General features: G+C 30.1%; 1 protein-coding gene across 2 annotated transcripts; it reads left to right on the forward strand.

The window, feature by feature from the left end:
- The first annotated feature begins 8,192 nt into the window (after positions 1-8,192).
- Positions 8,193-12,905, forward strand: LOC116426415 (uncharacterized). 2 transcript variants are annotated; one of them, XR_004234904.2, is made up of 2 exons: positions 8,193-9,650; positions 11,828-12,905. XR_004234904.2 is itself a non-coding variant. In XM_031975295.2 (2 exons), exons 1-2 carry the CDS (start codon positions 8,582-8,584, stop codon positions 11,855-11,857), a joined length of 513 nt encoding a protein of 170 aa, XP_031831155.1. In that variant the 5' UTR covers positions 8,193-8,581; the 3' UTR covers positions 11,858-12,905. The 2 variants fall into 2 exon arrangements, 1 of the variants encoding a protein (XP_031831155.1); XM_031975295.2 differs by having other exon boundaries at positions 8,193-9,064.
- The last annotated feature ends 12,108 nt before the right edge of the window (positions 12,906-25,013 follow it).

Consider the following 25,013-nt stretch of genomic DNA (forward strand, 5'->3'; position numbering starts at 1 on the left):
CAAGTCGCTTGACCTGTTATCTAGCATTATCAACGGACTTGTTAGTAACATAATTACAATTAGCACGGTACTCGATGCGAAAGACGAGATTCCGTAGTCCGGGAAATACGAGTCCAAGTAATTATTAGAATATCCTTATTACTGGTACCGTGGGCCGAAGAAACTCCCAGCACTAGAAGCGCGGAAAATTTATCGATTATTCGGTCCTGGATGAAGCTTCGAAAACAATCGGTTACTAGAACTACGAGACGACCTAACTCTCTACCAACCGATGATCCATCAACTGTTTTAGTAATTAACGAGCAACCGTCAACCTTGTATCCAATTCGTCGACAACTAACCTGTCAATTAATTAATCACATTCCAATCACATTTATACTTGTCGGTATTGTTTGTAGGAATTTGACAATTCCGAAGTTTGGCAATCCCTGTATCATATCGTAGTGAATTAGAAAACGTTAAACTTAAGTCTTATTTTCATTACAATAAACCTTATTTTTAAAATAAAAATACAGTACACTTGCAATATTTTCCTTTAAAAATGAAATCTTTCATTTCAGAACTTTTCACCGTAAAAAATTGTCGGAGTTGCTGGATGACGATATTAAAAAAATTAATGGAGTGTAAAAAGTTAACACTTTGATCACTGTCACTTGAATTCAAGTAATACGATTTTTTATACAAATTTAAAAATTAATTTTCTCTATGATATATCAAGCAAATTGAATGTTTTTGGATCTGTGAAATATAAGGTCAAAAGAACAATCGCTGTAAAAAATCTTGACATTCCAATTTTTATTTTGTTATGAAAATTATTTTCATTGTGTTAATAACTTGAGTATCGATTCGACGGGTAACACGTTAACACGTATTTTATAGAAAATTTCATTTTTTAAGAAATGAATTGTGGAAGTTAATTAATCGTATCCAATTAGATTGATACTCGCCATTATTGTTCGAAGAATTTTCTTCTCTATAAAGAAATCGAAACACTTAACGATTATTGTTAAATATACATTAATAAATGTTCAATGCATACTTTAATTATATAAGAAAGGATTAAAGAAAATGAAATTATAGGAATGTTTTTTAATGTATATGATTTAATGTATTGGATTTCATAGAAAGAAGTAAAACATGTATTGTATAGTAAATCTTTAATGTTCTGGATGGAATAAATCTTAAAAGATTTACACTCTTATAGTTGAATGATTTCTATACAGCTTATGCATTTTGTGAACTTAATATATTTAATATAACTTCATTGCATTTATTGTGGAAACCACTTACATTATAGTTTACATAAACTCCTCGTATTATTGAATAAGGTAATTTGCTTGTAAAATTCCTTTAAATAAAAATTTGAAATAATTTAAAGATTAAACCGAGTCTAAAGTAATTTTTATTATCATTCCTGTATTTGAACATAACGCAGTGCATGTTTTTGTAAAGTTAGGTAGGCGGAAATTATTTCTTCTTGGGACAGCTAACACACAACTCTGAGTTCGGAGACACGTCGTAAACCACGCGTGGATCTAGGCTGAAATTCGTTACTGAGTAATTTGGAACAATCGAGTGCAATGCAGAATTCTGGATAATGAATTTATATTATGAAGTAAGCTAAATAACTTTAAATATTAAATTTCACAAAATTAAATCAGAGGAGGATGAAACAAATTATTAAATATTTTTATTTCTAATTGTGAATGTTACCCTTAAGAAATTATGAAAATATACTTCCGCTGTGATTTTTCTTAATAGCCGTTCAGTTTTAGTCTACATACAGGGTGAAACACAATAAAGAAATAAATTTAACAGAAATTAAAGAAATTTTTATATTTCAATATAATAGTATATTTCATGAATAAAATTATGAAAAAATTGTATCTGATTCTAATGTCAACAAATTAATTTATAAAAATTGATTTTAACAAAATTATCCACAGTTGATACACTATTTCAATTGACTCAGAAGTAATTGAACTAGTACAGTTATTTGATTCACATTATACACGAATACAAACATATACTACCCATTATGTCATACTTTTTATATCAAATTACACATTATTACATAAAGTTTGACTATTTCTCCATTAGCCACACAATACTTTTTATGGTCTTGAATCATATTAAAAATAAAACAGAATACTTTTCAATACATCAAAGTTTAATTAATGACTTTAAATATATTAATGTTAACCAATTATTATTTACAATACAATACTGAAGTCATTAATTACACTTCTATATATTAACATTTTTAACGTTCTTAATATAACATTTTTTATAGATATTCTATCTAATTAGGTTAGTGCTGCGTCTAAGCATTACTGACTATTTCTACATGTAACAAATATTGATCATGGCACGGTATTATCTGAGCTTCATTGATCGATGTATTTGCTAGCTAAGTGAAAATAACCAGCGATGGCCAGAAACGTGAGCTAAATGGCGTATACACGTGGAATTTAAACCTTTCACGGGTTACACCGAGCGAGACTCCGACAGAACATCAAGTACTAAACTGTTTATTCCGAGTAAAACAGGGCAAGCCAACGGGTAACGCTATTTAATCTGTTACTATAATATCAGCACAAACCGCTGTCGTTTATTATTGTATAAACTATTTCCATTAACTGATATTAATTCCTATCTTGTTTATTTTTACAAAATTTAAATTAAGAATCTGATCAAATTTTTTACATCGGTACGTTACAATAATTTTAAATCAACTACTTTAAAGCTATCAAAAGAAAACAGAGTACAGAAATACTTGCTAAAACATATGTTAAAAAATATGGAACCTGTCAAGAAGAAATTAGATGGCGGGTCTTTCCAAATAGGATTAACAGAATAGCCTAATCAATGATAAGCAGAATCAGAATCGACCATACGGAGTTACCTTTTTTACCTATTTACTGATGCTTTTGGAACCATCCATCTATAAATAGTTCAAGACACTATTGGCTATCAAACGTTATATTCGAATGTCAAAAATATGATCAAAAGAAGAAAATTAAAAAGTTACCCAATAATATGATAGATATAATACTAAATTCTAATGATAATTTACAGAAACTTTTTCAATTTTTGACTCTTGCAATATGATACACAATACTATAGATTGTTAAATGTGAAACGTTGCTAATGGCCTCAGATGTTAAAGTAACATGATACAGATTTATTTAAACAAGAATTCTGAAATCAATTGTCAACTTCTATTTTTCCTTACTGGAACATCAAGTTAAAATTATATACAGAGTAGCTCACCTTAAATAAGCCACCCAAACATATAATTGAGTGGTGTCGCATTAGCTACTCAAATGCGAATTTGTGAACCAAAAGTGATTTTATACTTATCTTACTATGTATATATATTAAAACTTCCAACACATAATAAATTTGGCAAAATACGTACTTTGAATGAATGTTAGACCCAAAGGGATACTAATATGCAAAGATTCAGGAAAATCGGTCTCAGGTAATTTTGACCGATTTTGAATCAACGCCTTTCGAGAGAATTAAATGAAAAATAATTATACCAGTAAATGAGAAACTTTACTTCAATTTCGCAACATTTCAACTAGCTTTGAACATGAAGGAATGTAACGAAATAAACGTTGAACGTAACTTACTAATTAATTCGAATAGAAATTTATAAATAGTTCAATTACACAAATGATTGATCTTATCCAATTGATTTTAACTGAAACCTAAAGTTTTGGATAGAATATGTACTATTAATTTGGTACTCTCATAAAACTAAAATTTCAAAGAATGAAAGACATATTTTTCTTCAGCGTTTCTTATATAAATGAATTATGTGAACCAATTTGCTTGCAAAATGTTCTCGAACTGTCATCTCTATTATCAAGGTTATCATCGTACCCTTTTTTCCCGAAGTAACGCTCACTGAAGCGGAATAGAAAGAGAAAAAACAACGTCTCTACCGAGGAGAAAAATTGGTAGTAGGAAATTGAGAATGAGAATTTAATCTTCGAACAAGTTAGCTTTGAAAAAACGAGCGTATTTCTCTGAGTACTTGCTGCAACTTTAGAAATCACCGGGATTTCAGTCGTACGAAACAGAAAGGGTATAATTGGCATCATGTATTTGTACGAAGCAATGAGTTACAATCAGTTCGACTGTTCTCGGCAGTAACAAGTTTTATAATTGCACTGTATTACAGAAGCAACGAGCTTTAATGTTTTTTAAATATATTATGTTAATTCTTTTTTCTCCTTTTTTACACGTTGGATACACAAATGACACACTGGAACCATAACATCTTTCGTAAACACAATACATTGGATACATTTTCCTCCATTATTATAATTTTTGTAATTGCTACTAGAAAATAAGAGTATAATATAATTTGCGTTAATAATTTCGAAAAAGGTAATGGCTACTCTAAAAAGAAAATAAATTCTCAGTAAGTTACTTTTAATAAAATTTAATGATTAAACTCATGTCTCGAAAAATTGTATACACTAGAAATAATTGTGTAATTATTTCTAATATCATTCGTTATAAATGAATAAGTATTACTATACAAAACGCTCGAAATTCTCTTTGCAGTTAACGTGTTAATACTAAAACTACCAGACGAGGCAAAATGACCCGTTTCTTGATTTCTTCTTTTACAATTACTAAAAAAGTACGGATGTACCTTTAAGAAATTATTAAAGAAGCTGATTTAATAATACCTAACCTGAAATATAGGTTAACTGAAATCTTAATAAATCCACAATTATAGATTTTATAAAGAAATTTTCAAAAGTCAGTTGAACCTGTTAACTGTGGAATTTAGTTTGCAAGCGCAGAGCAAACACATCTATAATATATTCTAACGAAAAACTCATGCGAAACGAAGAAGACACACATTTGTCTGAAAAAATAAATAATTTGACGTTGAAAAAATTAATACCATTTTGCATTCGAACACCTTGATGTACAATATCGTGTCAGACTCGTGACGAAAATTTTCAAACGAATTTGAGACGTCTAAATGTTATTAATTCTTTTGAAATATAAATTAAATATTACTTTTCTATTATTAATAATTAACCTTTGGAGTAAACGTAGACAGAGAACAAGCATTAAGAGTTGTGTTCTTAATAAATTGTTGAAGTGGTTGTACCGGTCATAGTTAAGAAATAAACCATAGGTCAAGTTAAAACGTGTATACTCGTTGAACGCAGTTAACCGATTAAGTGCTCAGTACATCTAGTATTAATAAGTATATACTTACGTATGCCTACCTTTAATTTTCGCACACAAATATCTATCTATGACACCCCCCTATTTTTATTTTACTAATGATCATTGAAGATTTCCGATTTCATTGCTAGGGGCGCATGCCCATCACAACTCTTCCGCGATGTTCCCGTAATTGGAACTTTGGAGAGAGATCTCTCCTTGACGGACGAACTGATCCAGGTGGATTTTGTAGGAACGGATGACGCAATTTCCAACTGAATCTCATTTGAGGGAAAGAGTGAGCGAAAAGGAAGAAGAGAAATCCTGGATGGATGCTATCGTATTGAGAGTAACGAAGCGTGTGCTCGAGAAGCCAAGAACGGAACTTTAATTTCGAGTAGTTATGGAACTCTAATGATCTAAGTCTCGTCTACATTGTAGACGCGATCGCGTTTCGCGATTCCTACGGCATATGAATCCCGAATAAAGGGTATGGCGAAACGCTACTAAATGATTTTACTTTTACAATGAAATTAATTTATTAATGAGAAAGATTGTATGGTTTGCCTCTTTTGTTGTAGTGTATGTCAAAATGCTAATAAAACTATTGTTATAAAATTCTGATGTTGAACCAGCAACAGTATAAAATCATTGAGAAAAGTTAAACAAATTTCATTTTAAAATGCTACTCAATGATTTGTGTATTGCGATCTTTATCGAAAATGGTAACACTGAATATTCACGATTTGATGGTTCTAGGAGTATAGTATATACAGAATATATAATACATTTGAGAAATTTGTCTTCTTGATGAAGAAATAAAATGAAGACTGGAATTTAAAACTAAATTAGGGAAAACTTCATTAATTGTAAAAATTCATTAATTGGAAAACTTCATCAATTTTTCATTAAAATTGTAGTTACATTAATAACAGAACTACAAGACATAGAAAATATTTATTATGTCCAAATTATGTCTGCTATTCTTCTTTATACGTGTTGTGTTGCAGTTGAAAAGGAGTAGCTCCTACGTTTGACCTAACTTTTAAGTACATATGATCATTTACCGTAATCCACCGTAAGAGAGAAAAGGACAACCAATATCACTGACTCCACCTTACTTGGTAGCGGGTTTGTGAAGCTTTAACTGTTGTGGTGGTCACCTAATTCAGCTACTAAACGGCACACGTAAGTAATTGATTCAACTAATCGATTCCTACTCGTGTATCTCCCTTATTTCGAAATGTAGCAATCCTTTGAAAGCTACGACCAATTACAAGAATTGACACAGGTACATCATGTTTCTTTATCACTAAGACTACCAGACGGGCCAAAGTGACCTATTCCTGATGTCTGTCTGTCGCAATTGTTAAAAAGATAACAGATATTTCTCTGAGAAATTATTAAAGAAATTGATTTAATAATACGCAAACTGAACTGTAAATCAATTAAAGTCTCGATAAATGCACTCTTGAAGTTTCTATAGAGGAATTTCAAAAAGTGAATTAACTGCTTGGTAATTTTAGTGTTAAACTCGTTAAATGAGTTAATTGATAAGTGAAAATTTAATACGCAATAATAATAATTATTAAGCCCCTAACAGCCTGTAATATATAAAAACGCAACGAATTCACGAAGAGCAATATCAAACCTTATTAATTTCTTTAAATTTAGAACCACCATTTAGTTTTTCTGTGGAAAGAAAGGCTTTTATTATTAGTAAATGAAATCTAATAATTTCATGTTGATAAATAAAGAAGGATAATACTTGATTTGATGTTTACAAATAACACTAGTTATCGGTAAATTTGGACTGTTCAGATGTTAATTAAAAATTAATTGTTTATCGAAGGTACTGTGCCTCTAAATATCTCAATGTATTGCGAAATAATTCATAATCCGTGGTTGAACGTTTAAGTATTGGAAGTCAATGGATATTTTAGCAGGACAACGACCCGAATAGTTAAAAAGTCATTATTACTAAACTACGAACGTTTAAACATTTATAGCTGTTCCTGATCTGAATACATAAAAGAGGAAAAATTTCAATGAAGTTTGACGAGGTATAACATATTTGTTGCTAGAAACACAATAAACTTCTCGACAATAAAAATAAAATATAAATAATAAGTAATAACAACGTCTAGTGTTGTAAATTTGTATAAAGGTCTAGAATCTACTTAGTACTTAATTCTGTTTACCACTTCAATTGCTGAAATGAAGTATGATTAAACATGAATACAGAAAAGTATATTTTGTAGAATTATGTTTATAAAAATTCCAATGAATTTATATTTTACATTCTGCAATTTCATTCATTTTTAGGCTTCTAAACTGAGTTTCTTTCGTTTCACGTAATCTGTTTTAAGCAAATCTATCTGAACAATTGCAATAAGTTTCATAAAGATTTAATGAATAAGAATAGAACCATCTAAAGCTTTACATTTTTTATAAGCTTTATAAAGCTTTTTACATTTTTCTTTTTAAAGGATAATATCTGTAGGCCATTTTATGGTCAGTCAGTAGATTTTACGAGGCAAGGCATAACCGTTACTGTCGATATAAAAGGTTTACACAATTCTATACACAATAATATATAATTAAAAATAGGAAGGAAACATTTAAACCTAGCTCACAAAAACAAACATAAAAATTATAAGGAAAACAAGAATTATTCAAAATTGTTTTCACTTAACTTAGTGTTTTCCAAATACTTCTCGAAATGTTCGAACATTTAAATAAATCTATTGCAAAGTTTCCCCACAGGAATTCCATAATCGTACGGCCTCCGATAACATTAATTATCGGCTCAAAATAGTTATCATACATCGAACGCGCATCCACGACCAGGAAATTTCTCTCTTCCTACCTGTACAATTACCGTTTGCTCGTTCCATTGATTTCCTGATGAATGCTGCGATAGCTGCAGATTTGATAGCAGTTATCAGTCCCGATATGCTCAAGCAATACCAGATAATGTGTTTAATCGTCGTAAGAGACAGACGTGTCGCACTTACGCGTCGCTCTCCAATAACATTCATTTTAAATCAGTTTTCAGTTTATTTTCAAATTACTTTCTTCTATACGTGTTTTAATTAACGTTTTAATTAATACCTATTTCATTAACTTGTACAACACCTTGAAGAAATTTGGTTAAGTTACTTACAAAGTGTATTAACTATTCGTAAAATATTTGTAGTAATATATTATGTAAGGTTCTGCTAATTTTTATATATTTTACTAGCATTTCGTTGCACTTTTGTTTTTGTAACGTGAATCATTATCGGTAACCCCGTGTGTCACAAATAATTATTCTCCTACCAAAATTGGTGTACACCGTCGATAATACATAGGGCGCTGAAGCTAAACATTGTTAAACATGGATTCGAATGTGTGCAAAATCTGTGGCACCTGTGCAATGAAACTCATCTTCTGTGTTTCCTGCAATACAAACGCACATCCTGATTGTTTGCTTACCACTGGACATCCATTCGTCAATGGAAGATTCTTGGACTGTTCTTGTCACTCGCGGCCATTCAAGGATTCACGCGAAGATATATTAATTCAACAGTTTGACGACATGCTTCACTTCGAATTTGACAAGTTCGAGGAAAGAATTACAGAAGCCTGGAAAGCTGATATGGAGAAGATCCAGTTTGAAATAAATAAGATCGCTAACATTGTGGCCGCCCTTGATCTTAAAGTTGCAAGATTCGATCGATCTCTTGTCACGAATAGTACCAGCCATGTGGATACTGAAGAGACGACAGTGTCAAGAAACATCCAGCCAGCAACAGGAGCAAGGTATCGTTACCATTGCACCACTTCCGGAATTAAGGACCAAGGAACACCGGAGTTAAAGGTGGGTGCACCTGCGGGATGCGTCCTGTGCAGTCATCACGTGCAAGAGCAGAGGTCTGGGGGAACGTCCTTAGTTCCTAGAGTGAAACCGTTGTGGGGAAGGATTCTTGACTTCACGAATACTTCGACGCTACGTCGCCCAAAGATCAACGAGAGTATTCGAAACAGTCAAAAACTGAACATGAAAGAAGATTAAGAACTAAGTCACTCTGAATAATAGTAGTTTCACACTTGTTTCTGAGTTCTTAAGAAAATGTAGCTTTTGTGAAATGTTCTTGGATTAATTGAATACTAATGTTGCTATTAATGATATTGATAATTAATAGTGATTAATGTTGTTAATAATGTTATATTGTTAATGTTATTGATATGTTGTAATATTACTAATATTAATAATCAATAATAACTGATATTATTAATAATATTAATTAGTATTCTATTAATCTAAGAAAGTTTCACAACAGCTTTTTTCTTGAGAACTCAGAAATAGGAGAAAGACCATTATTATAATCAACAATTGTCATTAGTCCGATCTGTCAGAAATTGTTGCGATACTTATCTTATCGACAAAAATGTGATATATTATTGTGAGTTTAAAACCTTCTGAATAATTTCTTGTTTTCAATGTCAACAAAATTGATATTTTGATCTGTTCCTGCTTATTGCATTGATACACAGATAGCATTAAAATTAGAATATTAACGAAATTATAAGAAGGACAAACGAATGGTATAGGATACTAAAAAGTAAGCAACCTTGTTGAAGCATTATTTCTTTTTGGCTGTGATTTACAATCAGTCTATACAAAAATTAAATCATTTATTTAAACCAATCAAGTAAGATTAACTTAGAAACTATTTTCGAAAAATTTCGTTTATATTTTACTAGAAACATTCATTCTTCCAAAATATAGGAACTCCCATTAATTATCTATCACAGTTTTAATTTTTTAATTCCTCAAGGGACCTCATTTTAGACAATTTACCTTTACCATCCAAACACTAACTAAGCATACATTCTTAACATTCGATTATTTTAAAATTATACTTTATATGTATACTTGGTGCAAGATTAAGTCACGCAGTTGAGTTTGAATATCCATTGATAATGTCGACGATAGAGATCGATAGACTCGGATTCCTGTGACAGTTTTATCAACGTGTGAAGAGAGGGTAGTCACTCACCCGAGTTTGTCGTGGCAAAGTGGCTCGATGGCCATTGATATCCTTCCTTTTTTTCTTCCCTTGGTTCCCTATTTTTGTCAGCAATATCCAATTCCTTCCGACCACTCGGTCTTCGTCGTGGTCTCTCTTGATTTGTTTTCGCCTGTTCTCGTCCGTTTTCATCGCGTTTCCTAGATCCTTTATTCGTTTGTATTTATATCTCCTATTTACTACTCACTTAGAAACCCTTTCAAGACGATCAATGATTTTCTTTACACCCTATCAAAGACACAATACGAATATTATTCTTAGTAATTTATTATATAAGTTGAAATTATTAAATACCATTTTTTATAAAAGAAGTGTGCGATCATTTTTAGAAACAAAAATTGTAGGAACAAATAACTAAGATATAATTTAGTGTGAATTTTTTCAATGACATACAGAGCATGTTTTTAAATATCTATTTAATCGATTAAAGATGAGATATTGTATGAAATCTTATATTCATTTGTTATATAAACAGTGTAGTTTTATTTCTTATGATTCATTTATATACTACAACTAAAAAGTGGAATTTTATTTATAAGTTTTTATAATTTTCTTCCAAAAGAGGTTTTACAAGAACAATGATATTTATTTTTATTACGTTATGGGCATTTAAACGTGCTTAAACAATTTTTAAAGTAATCGATACACTTATTTACGCGAATATGTCAGTCTATTTTAAAAACTAAAGATTTACAATAAAATCTAAGTACACAAAAAATGTTTAATTTAGAAATTTGTACCTTCGATAAAACTGAAATACACGCATTAAACATTCTACTCAAAGACCTACATCTATGTTAAATCTTTAAATTCATCCAAATCCTTTTGTAATTTCAATTTTGAAATTTTATTCTGTAGGATAATATAATAGAAAAGAAATTTAGTCTTGGAAATCGTTACAGTGGAAGAGGTTCTTGAAAAACGTGGTCAGGATTCCACTAACGTGTCGAGTCTGTGAGTGTCGTCCAATGGGAGGGGTTCATTATTCCATGAGTCAGCGACAAGAAGTGACCTCGACTTTACTTCACCCTCTGACTGCCACCCAACATTCCCATATAACGATATTTATTGCTAAATGTTTAGTAGATGTTAAAAAATATTCATCGAAAAATTTCGTTAAACACTTCTTACAAAATAAATTTCATTCTTACGAATGTTCTTTATTACTATCTTCTCGTAGTTTACATTTAATTATTTTTAAAACATCACAATACATAGGTGAAATAAATTTAGTTCACTTTTATTATAATACAGAAGTTATATAATTATATCATTAGTTTTGAGCTGATATCGAACATTAGGTAAAAGTAATATATGGCATATTTTTCCCTAGTACAGAAATTATAATACACGAGGAAAACAACTATTAACATACAAAACCAAAAATGCACCCAAAAATTTTGTCATGTAATTATATATTAATTAATATAATAGCTAGATATCAAAAAGCATCAGAAGAAATGAATCTATTCTTTCAAAATTGTATGATTTCGCTCTCACGACTTATTTTATAATTAATAAGTACAATAAAGTACTCTTTTTCTTTTCAGACGGTCAAAGATGAATGGTCAATGGTGTGAAAATTAACCCTTTGCACTGTACAAATTTTCTTGCTATAAACGTGCATCACTTTCTAATGAAATATCGAGGACGTTTCCCAAAGCTAATATAAAGAAAATCATATATGTTAATGAACATAATTATTCTATTTCAATGTTAAGTATCTAATTTTATAATATTGCTTTATTTCGATAATGAAATGACGACTGAGATTCGCTTCTCGAGTGCAGAGGGTTAAATCTTGTCCAATGAAGACGGTAATTCTTACACTGCCTACTGTACATTCTTTAATTTGTCAGAAACAAGTAATAGCATTGGTTGGATGTATCGCAGAAAAATTGTAAGTCGAGTGCCCCCGAAGGTTCATTCGATGCTTCCCAAGCGAATCAGCGAATTCTCCTGAAATTTTGATAAGACTCCTGGGAAGGAAGTCGGAATCTTAGAGTGGAGAAAGCCATGAGATGGTTTCTCGTTTACAACGCTTCTACGAAGTAACTTTATTGATTGATTATCGAGATAATTCGAGTTATACGTCACTTAAGGTCGTTTTCTACGCAACAAGGTGAAAGCTTCGATAGTGTTTAAAACTGTTAAAATTAATCTTATCGTTTCATTACTGTGAGATTGTATTACTTTATCTACTATCGTTATCGATTCAATTAATATATTTAACCCTTTGCACTCGATAAATTTTTCACTACGTATGTTCATAATTTTCTAAGGAAACGTTGATTATATTTTGGACTGTATTTGATTGAAATAATACGCCAATGAAGGGATAGAACTACTCAATTTCAATATTTCATGTCTAATTATATTGTATTAAATTTGATATTGAATATCAAATTTTATCATTTTCAACATATGAAATTTGTGTTTTTCATTTTATGTGACTAGAATGTTAAGAAAGTACAGAAATATCTAATTTTGTTATTAAATTTAGTTAATTGCAATTTTGTGGTAATAAAAAATTGAAAAGTCATAGTTGAAGAAAATGTTTTAACTTTAATTATAATAAAAAATTGAAAAGTCCTAACTGAAGAAAATGTTTTAACTTTAATTATAATGTGATGTTTACAAAACGGAAATACATGAATAATTTACAAAATGAAAAGTATATGCACACATTTTTCTAAATTAATATTTTATTTCTTTTAAATAATCTGTGAAAGTTCCGGTTGTGTAACAGTATTTGAAGTAGGTACTTATATAGAAGCAGTACTTGGTTGGGGACACGTTATAAGTGGCAGGTGTTATTCGGCTCATTAGTTTTCTCATTAAATGCATGAACCTTGATTCTTGCATGCATTTTCAACCCCAGTTTCATGTAAGTATGATGAATCTCGTCTAATTGAATATTTATACAAGGATCGATGACTGAATATTATTTTCTAGCGAAAATAAATGAACCATTTTCTAAAAACTGCGACAGTGCAAAATTATTTGTTTCCTTCCTTTGTTATTGCCCACAATATTTTAATTAATTGTATATGGAAAAAGTAAAAGTGTTGATCTTTAAATAAAAAAAGTAATATCTTTTTTCAGAATCGGTATTATTTTATCCTCTTTACTTGTTTCTTCATTATTCTCTATTTCATTGCAATGTCACTTATAAAATAGTGTGTACATTATCGTCTATTATTATTAAACACATCAAATTATTATTGTTATTTCAGAAAATGAATTTGAACTTTAGATCGAATTTCTGGTTCTGATCTATTTTTACATTATTATTACTGTATTCATAATGGTTTTACTTTAGGTAATACAGATCTGTCCACATTTTCAAATATCCATGCCGAAATTGTACTCACTGTTTTGTATTAACATTTAGAACAGTTTAATAAAAATGTTACTCGAAATTCTGCGACATCTGCAAACATAATTTACCATTGTAAATATTGTTTATATAAAACAAAATACAGATTTTAAGATTAAAATTTTTTAATTTTCAAATTCCATTTTTCTTCAGAACTAAATTTCATTATATGTCAACCTACATTCTAGATTCACTTTTACACAAGAAATTAATGAAGGTATATACCTGTTCCGGCACGGTTTATTTGGTTAAGATACATATAATAAAAAAACGGCAGCTCAACGACCTAAACCCCGAGCGCACAGCCACCGGTACCTTTGCAGGTCAGAAGGGACACCGTACCCCCTACCTCCACTACTAGTAATGTGGGCGTAGGTTAAAAAACTATAACTAGCAACACCCCGAGCGTTTTAGCCTTCTGATTTGTCACTAAGGACAACGCCCTATCTCAGTATTTTTATATATATAGAGAGACATTGAGAAACATAACAGACAGACAGACATACATCACAAGTTCATAACAATCACGCTGTACTCACTGGACAACACATTTTAACTTTTTAAACATATACACATTCCTTTCACTCAATATTAAACAAATACAGTCCACTTTCGAACGAGAAAAGGAGAAGCCTTTTTTCATCACATCTATTTCACACAAGGTTAATTCGGCGTGTGAAAGGCTTACGCCACGTCCACTAATACGGCCTGTACAGCGTGCACGAACAATACCTACTATTATTCTCGTGTTTGTAGCAGAACTTCTCAGGTTAGCGAGTTGACACTTGCACTATCACCGTTAAATACTTAAATTGTAATTAACGAATTAATGACAGAATCTAAATCTTCCAGGTGTTGGGTGTGAAAAGGACATTAAGGAAATGAGAGCTTGAGAAATTCGTGCCTCAAGGTAATTAAATGCGAGTCGCCACAGCATCCTCCTAAGTATGCAAAGTTGAATATTCTGTAAAGTGAATAGTACATAACAGGAATTGGTAAACTTAGTAAAAAGATGAAGAAAATAAAGTGCAGAAGTTGCTTGAAAAAGCAACTGTGACAAGTTTACACAGTTATACTCAAAAACCATTTGTAATTTTACAAAAACTTTTCTTGCGTTGAATAAAAATTCATGATAATTAAATTTTACATTCCAAACAAATAAATAACGAGGAAATAGTTATTAGGTTTACCGACGCTTATTATATAGTTCATTCTACCGTTCCTAGAAAATTGATATTTGTTCATTTAAATCTTGAAAATCACAGGTTTAAAAATAAACAATTAGGATACACATCCGTGTAACTATATCAATCAAAATCGATGTAAACATTTACCTAATAATGTTTATAAATCAAATATGCTTCAAATTGACGCGTTCCGTAAACTAACATATTTTTAGTAACTGTCAACTAATTTCGTAGTATTGTAATGTCGGTCGGAAAGTCACGTTTAATCTCGAATGAACGTTCTCTTATTCCCAGACAAAAGGATAGTGTCGTTTTTCTTTTTATCATATCCTCTACCGTGCGAAACGACATCAGATTTAATTAAAAGTTTACATGTATCGACATTTTCGTCGCAGTAGGCGGCTAGTACCTTTGTTCGTAGCTTGACCACACTGAAACAGTTGGCCAATATTAATTTGGCGGGCAATAGTCGGAATCAGAACGCCTACCGCGACGGCCGGGACCTGGGACCTATAATCCCAGGTGGATTGACAAAACAAGCCGCGCAATTTGATTCGCGACCGTACATTTGCCTTTGGTCTTTCGAGCCGATAGGCAATCAGTAGTAGTATTCGTATATCCAGCTTAATTCATCTACTGTGCCGCGTAAAAATATTTGATCGCTTGAGATAATTGCAGCCTAGAGCAATAAAAACGGGAACACCACAATATATCACTTAATATATTGAACAATATAGTTACTGTTAGTTTATCAGTATTATTTAATTAAGTGTTTCTAGTTTTTATTAATTTATCATTATTATTTAATTGTGTGTTTCTAGATTTCGTTAGTTTACCTTATTATTTAATTATATCTGTCAAATTATAATTTCTGTGTGTTTCTTATATTTGTCTTTTTTTAGTTTTTCTTTGTTTATTATCATTATTTAATTATTTTTTCTATTACTTAATATATTGTGTTAACATAAGTGTTTGGTACCTTGTAAATTACAACGTATTTTATTCCTGTTTCATTTGAGAAAAAACTGATTTGATATTTGTAAAGAAAGCATTTCTGTATAATCTCGTTTACTCTATATGGGAACAGGAGACAAAAAATTGTAATGAGAATAATGTTGCACTCACATTAAAATGGAAAACCTATGCAAAGGAACGCTTTACAAAATGAAATACGTTTCTGTTATAATTTATTCTTTTCCTCGAATTTGTTTCAAAGAAATGTATCTTTTGCAAATCAAACAAATATTAATTTCGTGCATATTAAGAGTTTTTTTAAAGATACTCTAGGATAAACACATTTACTGTAGTTTATCATTGTAAGTAGAAGTAGTTGACGACAGTTCCACAGGCAAACCTAATGAATTATCAATGTTAGTATTCTTGGAAACAAAGTTTCACCAGAAAAGATTTTCTTCTTCATTATCGATATTTCATATGTTTTATTGCTGTCAAGTTGTACCTCCGCTGATATTACACCCAGTATAATAGTAATATCCATAAAATTCCATTATTACCTATAAACTATTTAAGAAAATCAAAATTTTCGAGTTCCCGAGATTGCCTTGCATAAAATATAAACATTTTTCTTTAGTTTACATATCCATATCTTGAAGATAAAACCTTTAATCTTCTGTTTTAAGTTAGATAACAATTTGTTTATTTTGGCATTACTATTTAATCATTTGCATTTATTTTTAAGAATAAATATTATAATCCAGAATAAACGCATGAAACGAATTGATCCATCCCTAAAACAAATATTTAACCTACTGATAGACCAAATATTTAGTTGGTTAGACACAGAAACACAGAGAGCGACGTCATATCAATGTAAATACATTCTTTTACGATAGTATTGTAAATACCTAAGATAGCAACATATGTATAACGAACCAATTCAACATACAACTTCTTTGAAATAAGGAATGCATATTGAAACCTGTAAATTATTAAATAATTGTACACAAAATACTGGCAATAATGATACTTCTAATATTTTGAAAAAATAAAGATACTTAGGTATTATACAAACTACCTTTGTTTTTAGGAAACAAAATATTAATAATAATAGTAATAATAATGATAATAATAATAAAATATTAATAATGTGTTATAATATTAAATAAATATTAAACCAGATCTAAACCAAATAACTGACAAGCGCAACCTTCAGTTAAGAGACAAAGATGGTCCGTATAATACGTAAATACCAAAATAAATTACAACCTACCATAGTGTAGATTTTTTATTTTGTTTATTATGTTTGAAAAAATCAACATGAAACATTTATTTAACACGGACGTTTCCGACAAAGAGCCAGTAATTTTATTCAATAACGCATGTGTTTATTCGAAATTCAAACTCAATTCCCTCGAACACACTGTTACAAATATTAATATAAATGTATATCAATGTTATTGCGGAATCCAATTAATGGAATACAGAATAAAAACAAATCGCTATTATTACATTGTGTGAATTGTGTAGGAAGCATTCATTAACAATTCTTTATACTGTTTATCATGAATCTGTTATCGTCATTTTCATTGTAAACGAAATGTAAATTTACTAACGATTTGTAAACATCTGTTCGATATATTAATTCATGAATCATGAATTATCAACGAAAAATGTAGGTATAGTAAAAAGTGATATAGAAGGTGAATTTATAAAAAACAGACTCTTAAAGCTCTTTGCTGTAACTGAAAGCAAAAATACATCTCCAAAAGAAATTTCATGGGTACTGTCTCCTGTTTTTAATGATGAACAAAGATATTCAGATATCTTATTTTACTAACTTAGCCTGTATGTGTATAGAAAACATATTAAAAGGAAGTGTATACTAGAAATAATAAAATCTGCACTTCAAATCACAATAACCAGGTATATACTTACGTTCAACTTCATTAAATATTTGAAAAATTACTTTTCAGCTTAAATAATAAAAAATAATGGACATTTCGGTTGGACTCGTGGTGAGAATTTCAAATCGAATTTAATAAATATTAGTATTACTCAATTCTTTCGAATTTAAATTAAACATTATTCTTATGTTACTGATTATTATACTTTAACGCGAACGTAGACATACAATATGCCTAGAATTTTTCTTTTTTTCTATAAATTAAGAACGACGAAGTAATTCTACCGATCACGGTTGAGAAAGAAATCATAGGGCAAGGGATTAAAAAATAATAATTGTTAAAAAATAACAACACTCCTGAGAGAGATAATGTGATGTGTAACAGAAAAGGCCCTAATATTCAATAAAATGTCAGATGAGCATGTAAAATCTATTAAAGAACACAACTCATCATTTGTTTATAATAATCAGCATCGCTAAGTAAGGTTTCCTATAGTTGAGTATTCGTGACGACTTTTTTACCTTTCCATTCTCTCATGGGATGCTCATCCCTTTCGACATCTGTCCAAATTATCTGTCCTCTCGAAATCGCGAACATCATAGGAAAATGATAGACTTATTTAGCATCTTAACCGCCATGGTGGCCAAATAGACGAGAAATTAGAAAAATAGATGAATAAGGTAAAATAGGTAAAAAATAAAAATTAAAAAATTAAAAAAAGAATAAATAATTCGGTACATTTAATCAAACACCCAATACATTTTCAGTAATATATCACAGCAGTTACGGACGCACATACCGGGATCTCTTAAAATCATTCGAAATTTCTGCATAAATGCGCATTCAATCTTCGCCGGATGTGTCAACCTTGTGTATCCAGAGATACATCCTCCACGAGAAACATTGGCACTTCGTCGAAATACAGACTTCAAAATTTCTCCTTTCACTTGCGTATTTTTATCATGGTACTAGGTCGCCCCGATGAATAAGTTGAGAATTCAGAAAAGTCACAGAACAGCACAGAGACGGTATCTATTGTATATTTATGACGACTTGGAACTTTACTACGGGGCAGAAAGTTCGTCACGAAGTTACATGGAACATTTACATTTCTAGAAGATTTCATACGTTACAAATTTTAAGATTTTTCAAAGGATACCTCTTATGATAGAATATCTACAGCGAATGAAAAATGCTTCTGTCATGATATAACATAAAAATATTTGGTCGATGTGTATAAGACAATTCTATGTCTGTTCATTATGAAAAAGAGACAAATTTTATTTGTAAAATTTTCTTTGTATTTGTAAAATGTTCTTTATCTGTAAAGTATTCTTGTATAAAAATTGGATAATATTCGAAGAAAAAAATATTACGAATACTATCTAAAATTTGAAATATAATATAGCTTACACAGAATAATATTTTAAATTAATAATATTTCGACAACTGAAGTCGTACCTTTACACCCACAACATAGAAAGGAAAGAAATATTTTAATTTTGTATTTCAAATATTTCTAGATATAGGGATGAAAATAAAATGCGAAAAAAGATTACAATATAATATAAGAAACTGTTTGACAAATTGATAAATAAAGAAATTTTTTAAATAAAAAGTGGACAGTTAGTCTTTACCAAAGAATCAAACCAGTAAAGAAGTATATGTCAAATTAAAATTTAAAATAGTCTGGAAATAAATTACTATTATCAAATAGGTACTATGTCAATACTATATTGATGGTAATAATGTATTTTATATTGTTAAATATTCACATGATTTGGAATAAAATAAACTGATTACTATTATAAATAATATTTTATTTAATACCGCTTAGAAATCCTTCACTTTGAAAAATAATCGAAAACGTATTACTACTATGTCGAAATTTTATCATTTTTTAGTCAATTTTCACCTGTGCTTCACTGAAAAAATCAGTGAATGTCCTTTTACTGTCAGGACTCAATCAATTAGTATTTCAAATGCAGCAAAATCATCGATAACGAAAATTCGCCAATCAAATGGTGCCTTTACCATTCATTTAAAAAAAGTTTGTATTCATCACACGTATTTGTGCCACCTCCGCTGCATTTAAAACGGTTACACAAAATTGATTTTGCAGGCAAGCGTCGAAATCATACTCGTTCCACGACGATTCTACCTGAGATTTAAAACACGTTACAAATAAATGAGTTCCAGTTGGGTTTACAATGTGAACGTGATCCCTTTCCTACTTTAGAGATTAAGAATTTCCAATACATATTGTTTAGTTCATTTTTGTGTTTACTATTTCTTGTGGTAGCAAACATTTTATATGTTGACAATGGTAGAAAAATATTTGCTTTAAAGTTAAAAAAAAACTGAAACCAAAAATTATGACAAAGTGTGTATGGTCAAAAAATGATAATGAACCAATTATTCTTTTTATTATACGTAAAATTTATGTGAGAATTAGTTAAAGATTTCGTACAAAATTGTAATAAACAAATGAATGTGGAATTTTATAGAAAACTACACAACTCTAAAAAATGGATGTTTTGCAAATTGTTTGTAACATTACACGGAACCAATTCTTTTGAAATTTTTAGATCACTCTGTTGTATTCAATCCTTTAATGCGTTTTCTAAAACCAGACAAATATTGTGGAATAAAAATATTTGTTCGACGCGACGGCATTGAATTTGTTTGTTCTTAGGCAACATAGCTTCGCTTGTATTCATTTTAAACTGAATATTTACAAGGATTTTGTTTTCTCAAAGGTTCACGCATCAGTTGATTCGATTTTTTAGAAAACAAGATGCAAGCTGTTAAAACTTGCAGTGATTAGAAGGAAAATTGCGCTTTTGACGACATATTTTCCTTTAAATTATGCAACGAAAGTAATTTATTTAGAATATACCATTATAGATTAAAATTTTATTAATAAGAAAATATGTTTGTAAATATTTGCCCAATGTAAGTTAGTCGAACTAATAGTATTTAATCTTTCTTGCATGTAAATTTTAAAAAAGCACTTTTGGGGATAAGAGAAATTTAAAGTATTAATTATAATATATGTTAACACGTTAAAATAATAAATCATACAAAAAAAGTTCGATTTTCCTGAACTTGTCACATAAGGCACCTCTACTAAATAATAAACTGAACAATGTTTAATTCATGAAATATATTTATTCAATATTATATATTATAAATAATTGACATTAAAGGTAATACTAAGAATTATTCTGAAGATTACTATTTATATACATTACTCATATTACTCCAAAAACTGTTTCCACAGTTCACACTCTGAACTGTACAACTTCTGACTGACTCGCTCATCCTCTACTCACCCCATTCTCTGACGCAGCCACAAAATCCACCACACTTTTCCCTTCCGGCATTAGCTGACACTCCACATGCATCTCCAGAAAACGTTCGGTTACCCAAAACCATTTACTCGGCCCAAGCACTCGAACTCATCAATCAAACACCCAAGTCTCTTTATTCTAACCCATACTTCAACTAAAACATGTCTGAAAGTTTTAATATTTTTCATAAACATTCATTCAGATCACACACTCTCTGCGAATAACAATGATTCACTTTGTATTTACAAGGTTAAAAGATATTTTTCCAGTAGACTGATTGTTAAACAATACAATCGTCGATAAACTTGGTTAACTTATATTTGGAAAGTTAGAAATAATTTAGAAAAACTATAGAAAATAAGTCGTAATCGAATCAACAACCTTTGAATCATCATCACTAATACGTGATCAGATTACATTTCACATAACTGAACACACTGCCAATATGACGATGAAGTACAAGTCTTTTTATGTCCATACTGACCGATATGAGTTTTTCTTAAACTTCGATTCAAAATCAACTTCTTTTTTAAATTTTTAGTAAATTAAAAGATATAGGGAAGTAAAACCAAGTATAACTCTAAATACTTAATACTAGACTGCCAAGTAAACGCTCATCAAATCTCGTATGCACTCGAAACAGTTTTCTTAATGAAGAAGAAACTAAAAATTCAAAATCCTTTATAACGATTGCTTCTATATCTCATACATCCAACAAAATTCAGTTCATTCGATGCGTTACCAAAAAAATTAATGTTTCAGTTTACATAAAAAATCGTATCACTCTAATGTGGCTAACGTAGCATTCAAAGTGTTAATCAACATTTATTACTTTTATAAAAAACACTAGAATTAAATAAAGACTCTTTGACATCATATGTCTACTTAAGAGTTAAGAAAGTGTCTTTCTAGTATACGGTTTTATAATTTTGATTAGTTACGTGTAACCATATTAATTAATAGCAAAATTAGTAATGAAAAATATCGGGAACTGAAGTCATGAATTCCAAAGCAGCACAAGACCACTTTCTAACGTTATCCATATGAGTGATTGATGTAACCGTTGTCAGCTTACTCAGACTTATTGAATAATATTAAAAATGTACACGTAATTAGGATACATGCGTAGCCAATCTTTGCGGCAAGCATCAACAAAATAGGTAATTAATGAATGGACGAAGTTGAAAAGAATGTTCGATTTCCTCGGAACGTTGATTGGTTGACTTGTGCCAAAAAACAAAACAAAAAATTGAGTGAGAAAAAATCAAAACTAATCAATCAGCCGAATTCCTCATCCTAGCAAACAAGTGACCTAGTAATGGAACCGTTTACGAGTTGAAAATTGCAACTATCACTATGGATACTTTATAGGTAAGTGTTCATTCAATAGAACTTAATAACAACGCAGTTTTTAGTCATTCACAAACGTAAATATCTTTATAAATACATTTACTATATAAATTACATTTACAAAATTTATACAAGAAATTATTTTGTCTAATTATACAGTTGTAAAAAATTCTTCGATAAATTATATCTACCAATAGCTTTTACTTTAATAATTTAAATTTTGACAAATAAAATTAAAGTTCAATACACATTTATATTTAAACCATAATATTTCTAATAAAATTGTTAAGCATTCAGGATTAAAATGTATAACACATTTTTAGGTATTATTTTGAACTTAGGTGTCATCATTTTTCTGACATCTATGCAGATAAATACAAATAAATAAATAAAAAACGTGTCCTTTTTATCTTTTTACCATAATATTACATTTTTTGAGAATAATTATTTAATCGAATAATTAATTACTCATATTTCGATTTTAGTTACGATCTAGTGTTTAAATTTTGACGAGCCTAAGAGGCATGCCGATTGAAGAAGCAAATCGCTCGAACGCTTTCGTTGCCAGCCTCGATGAATTTCGTACAGACGTAATCTCCAAACTCGACAATAACATAATTTTTAGAGTCGACAACATTGTCAAAATTGACTTCCCATGCACACTCTTTTCATGTTGCAGTTTCATATATGTAGTTCAGTACTCTGCCTCGCGATATGGGACTACCACTGTCACTAGGATGGTTCAAACTCATGATAGGTTGAGCAGAAAAGAATGGTACCCTCTACGCCTAGGGCTTGGTGACACCGCCAGGGAGTAATCAACCCATACAGTGCCAACAAGCCCGCTCACCCGTAGTACCATTTTGGGAATGGTTTCCCCTTCGCGGGGATCAACATCCCCACTGTCAGTTGAGTTATTTTGTATACTCGCCAGTGGCAGACTAGCTCAGGTACCTTGGGGATAACGAAACCCCCTAGCTCACACTAGCGCTAATCCCTGAGGCATAGACGTGTTAACGAACAACCTTTTAACTATGTAGTTAACTGTGTTTGACGAGTATACCCGTCATCTTAAAGTCCAAAATAATAATAATTTGTTTAAGAATTAATTATTTCTCTTTTCAAATAAACATGTTATTCTTCATTTTGTTTTAGTTTTTGATTAAAAACTACTGTTTTTGGTTAAAACTACCAGACGGATCAAGCATTTAACTTATGACAAGGCTTTTGCGAAAACTTGTAAAATAAATTTATGTATCTGTACAAATACAACAATAAGGGACCCATCAAATCTCAAGAAATATACTATTCTAATTTTTATAAAAACTTAGAAATAAGTCACTCCAATTGTTCGGTAGTTTTATTATTAAAATCTAAAGTGATATTATTTTTTTCAAGGATGAATTATTTATTTTATCAAATGAACGTGTGATTCTTTATCTTGTTTCCGTTTTTCCTTAAAATATATTATTGCAGCATTTGCCCTGTGTTTGACGTGTATTTTTACAACTAAATTCCACAGTTAACGGATTAAGTATTTAATACTCAAAGGTGATTAAATTATTGAAATATGTAAACAGTAAATTTATATTTAAAAAAGCACCAAATTAATTCTTACACTTTCTATGAAAAATGATAGTCGTTTTATATCTAAAAAAATTAGTTTATACAGACCAACGGATCAAACATTAAAGAAATGGGAACGTTTTTTCTTTTAAAACAAAACATACCACAATTAAAGGTTTACCTTAGGTTTCTTTATTTGTAGAATCTCCAGAAACATCTTTATTATTGATACACTTCATATCACGTTTAAGGAAAAAGGTTCCTTGTTATGCTGAGTAAAACATGTAGGACAATGCCGAAATGGATTAAACGCGTGTTCCTAACAGAAGACTAGGTTCCAGATTATACAAGCTTCTGAATAAACAAAGGCGTGGACGAGGATTGTTGCTGATAATACTAATGTCACGTACCACTCCTAGTACTAACAGATGGATAGCTTTAAAGGATTACCAAGAGTTCACAGAGATGAAGCTCCGAAGACTGGAGAAACGTTTTCCTAGTTACATAACGTATTGGTGACACACGAAGATTTGAACTTAAATATTTTTGTTGTTTATAATCATATATGAAAATATCAAAGAAAAGACAGTCGTTTCAAATTATTATAAAAAATTTCTTCGGAATGTGTATGAATTTTGAAAGTATCTAAGTTATTTGTTTTTCCGACGTTATATGACATATTTTATCGACACAAAATTATACTTAATAAGAATAAATTCTATCGTATATAATATAGGTAATTTTTGATTGTGCTATTCTTATCAAATCATAATTAAAGATTAAAACAATTTAATGTTTATCAATTCATTCTCATCAAATGTACGTAAACGTTTTCATTAAATGAATATTTCTTTAAAAGTTTCAATACAGATGTATCTATATATATCTGCAAATTTAGAAACTATATAATTTTCTATAATTATTTGTTTAAAATTCAAAATCAATGCCCGTAACTATATTTGTGGTAATATTAAGATAACAACAATAGAATACAAGAATATAATGATATTTAGCTACGGTTATTACAAGCTATTAAA

Source organism: Nomia melanderi, chromosome 8 (assembly GCF_051020985.1).
Source record: "Nomia melanderi isolate GNS246 chromosome 8, iyNomMela1, whole genome shotgun sequence".
In the NCBI taxonomy this organism is placed as follows: domain Eukaryota; kingdom Metazoa; phylum Arthropoda; class Insecta; order Hymenoptera; family Halictidae; genus Nomia; species Nomia melanderi.

Coding starts and splice junctions, on each gene's coding strand:
- LOC116426415 (XM_031975295.2), top strand. CDS start 8,582: ATGGATTCGAATGTGTGCAAAATCTGTGGCACCTGTGCAATGAAACTC. Junction 9,065..11,827: donor AAGGAACACCGGAGTTAAAG/GTGGGTGCACCT, acceptor TTTTCTTTTCAG/ACGGTCAAAGATGAATGGTC.